Source organism: Cariama cristata, unplaced genomic scaffold (assembly GCF_000690535.1).
Source record: "Cariama cristata isolate BGI_N322 unplaced genomic scaffold, ASM69053v1 Scaffold41340, whole genome shotgun sequence".
NCBI lineage: Eukaryota > Metazoa > Chordata > Aves > Cariamiformes > Cariamidae > Cariama > Cariama cristata.
In genome coordinates this window covers 2,686-5,880 of record NW_009593695.1, presented here as the reverse complement: position 1 = coordinate 5,880, position 3,195 = coordinate 2,686, and the positions used below count along the sequence as shown (strand labels likewise).

The window sequence follows — 3,195 nt, the reverse complement described above, 5'->3', positions numbered from 1 at the left end:
CCAGCCTGCACTGTTGCACAGGGTTGTTTCTCCCCATGTGCTAGACTTTGCATTTCACTTTGTTGAACTTCATGAGATTCCTGTTGGCCCATTCCTCCAGCCTTTCAAGGTCCCTCTGAATGGCTGCACAAGCCTCCTGTGTTCCAGCCACTCCTCCCAGTTTTATGTGATCCACAGGCTTGCTGTGTGTGTGCAGTCTGTCACATCACCTAGGTCATAAAGATGTCAAACAGCACTGGATCCCGTATGAGCACCAAAGGTATACCACTAGTGATTCGTGTACATTGTACTGTGAGAACATGGCAGTATTCCTATTAGTGTACTATCACCTTTCTGCCCCCTCCAAAAAAGCTGCCTTGCACTACTTTTAAAAATATGTACAACTAAGATTTCAGTGGGCTGTTCACAGTTCCCTATTCTTGCCTTCTTACTTTTCCCTGTACAAATATTCCAGGTTTCTTGCTCTTCCCTTTTCCTTCACCCTAAACAAAGTATCAGTGGGCATTCCTCCGTTGTTTGCATTTGCTTGACTATAAAAAAAAAAACCACCACCCAGCATGTTTATTAATGCAGGCCCAAGACTGATTAATGTAATGAAGTCTTTGCTAAATGAATCCGTATTTATTACGGGGAGTTCTGCTTTTTCTCCTGTTTAAACACATTATCTCTATTTTTATGACTCAAACTGAGAAAATTACTTTCAAATCTATTGTATGGGTCCAATTCTTACTGTTTTTCTTGTGTATCAGATGATACGGGAAATCGACTTCGGTTCCAGCTGGAGTTAGAGTTTGTTCAATGTCTGGCAAATCCAAATTACCTCAACTGTGAGTACTTAAAAGTAAATACCAGGATCCTGAGGAATGAATATAGTTTAATGGTGGTTATTATTACTCGTAATGTTAAACAGGGAGAGAGAGGGTTAAACAAAGAAAAGGGAATGGGTCTTTCACAGCATAAGAGTAGTCTAAATAATTTAATTTGCCTAGATTTTTAACAGCTGTGCTTTTTAAAATGCAAAATGTTTTATTGGTTGAAATGAAAAAAAAGTGCCTGCAGCTGGTGGAGAAAATAAGCTCAAGTCTGTAGTTAAAAAGTAACGTCAAGTTAACAGTATTCCTTTATCTGAAAACAGAATTTTACTAATGTTAATAAGAGTTTCAGGTACTATACCTAATACCCTGCCAATTGTGATGCTATAGTCAAAATTTCCTGTTTCAAAAAGCGGTTCTCTTTCTTGCTGTTGTATGAAAGATACATACTGTGTTAGGGAGATGAGACTAATTTATTATGCCTAGTATGTTGACATAAAAATATATTTTTCCCTGTGTTTTTTTCATTTTGAATGATCAAAATTTGATTGTAATGATAAAGTTTTGACTACAGTGCCTTTTTGTATAGTTTTGTGAATATGTATTCTTCCAAGTTTGGCGGATTTTTTTCAGGTATCTGTAACTGACGGTTTCTTATTTTATTTCAGTTCTTGCACAAAGAGGCTACTTCAAAGACAAAGCTTTTGTAAATTATCTTAAATATTTACTTTATTGGAAAGAACCTGAATATGCAAAATACCTGAAGTAAGTGTTAAAAATCACTTAGGTTTCCGCATTTTAATTATTTGATGTTTACCTTCTGTTACGTACTGCACAGCAGCATGTCAGTATTTGACTTCTGCCTGTAACCTTACCTTTGTGCTCCCCACTGTGTTTATATAGAACATAAATTTTCATGTTTCCAACAGTCCAGATGTAGCAAAAATAGACAAAATTATAAAACTTGTCTTTCACGAGTAGTGCGTGGAATCTTCTTTTTGCAGCCTTTATCTGCACTTTACCATTTGTTTAAAATAAAACTATTGAACATTATTATGGTACAAAAGTACTTCAGTTAGGCCCAGTAAGTTCATTTTAAAAGTAATTTTGCATTGTTGATGCCTACAGGAAACAAGGGATGCCTTTGCATTTTCATGTGTGCAAACTCCTTCAGATTTTGAGAGAACAGTTATGTTCTTTAAATGAGCTCTGCAAACTGATACAGTAGTTGTTATGCATTTGCTTTAGTAAAATCTAGCCATTAGAAAAGCTACTCTAAGCAAGCATGTATATGCATTTATAAACTGTTACTGGACTCCTTGTTTCCTAGCCTAATACTGAAGTTACTAAGTTACAGTGTGTGAGAATATGTACAGTCTTAAGTGGTTGATACTTGAGTAAAGCACAAACACGATAAAACTAAAATAATGAACTGCAGAATTATTGCAGACTCCAGTTTTACTGCACCTTGTAAAAACTTGTATTAAAATATGTTTATTTTTAATCCAGGTATCCTCAATGTTTGCATATGTTAGAGCTGCTCCAATATGAACATTTCCGCAAAGAACTGGTAAATGCTCAGTGTGCTAAGTTTATTGATGAGCAACAGATTCTTCACTGGCAGCACTACTCACGGAAAAGAATGCGCCTCCAGCAAGCACTTGCAGAGCAGCAGCAACAAAACAACACCTCTGTAAAGTGAGAAACACTTGGAAGAGTGATGATAAGGTGTACTTTGTGTCAGCTGAAGTATTTACAAGAGAGGAATGAACCCTTTCGTAGGTTTGCCTCTGGGTGTGTGTACATTTAATTTTTGATTTATCAAGTGACTGATTTGGGTTTTTTCTCTTTAATCACCTTTTTTAAAGATACCAAGACTGATAAACACCTACTTCTGCAATTGTATTTTATAGCACGGTCAATTTTCTAAGAGCATTACTTACTGTAGTTATTGATTCCTCTTGAATTTGAAAGCAAAACATAGTTTTGTTACTTACTGACATTTAAGAATCTAACAAAAACTGTAGCTCAGAAGTCTGTTCTTAGGAGGCATTTTCCCTGGAAAATAACAGTGTGTCTCAAAGACAGAACTCCTTTGTGTACTGTTTTTTACAACTGCAGGATGAGCAAAGTTGAAGTGATGATATTGTACAAAATCTTAAGTTGTGGATTTTTGCCTTGAAACTGAGCTATTTCTTGTCGTTTCTGTTTACCTGGTAATCATCCTTGCTGAGGGTGTTAGAGCTTTCCTTACAGTACATTTTACAGATAGAAATCAAAGTGTGACAAGACAAGGACTGCAGGAGTGGAGCAGAGAGAAGTAATAATAAACTTTGCAGATACTCAAGAGAAGGAAGTAGGCTGTAGCTGTATCCATTCCATT

At 36.2% G+C, this 3,195-nt stretch overlaps 1 protein-coding gene across 1 annotated transcript; it reads left to right on the top strand.

The window, feature by feature from the left end:
• The first annotated feature begins 675 nt into the window (after positions 1 to 675).
• MED31 (mediator complex subunit 31) lies at positions 676 to 2,714 on the top strand. Its single transcript, XM_009695212.1, is given in 4 exon segments — positions 676 to 734; positions 736 to 827; positions 1,481 to 1,577; positions 2,322 to 2,714. Coding segments are annotated over 4 exon segments (441 nt in total). The 3' UTR covers positions 2,515 to 2,714.
• The last annotated feature ends 481 nt before the right edge of the window (positions 2,715 to 3,195 follow it).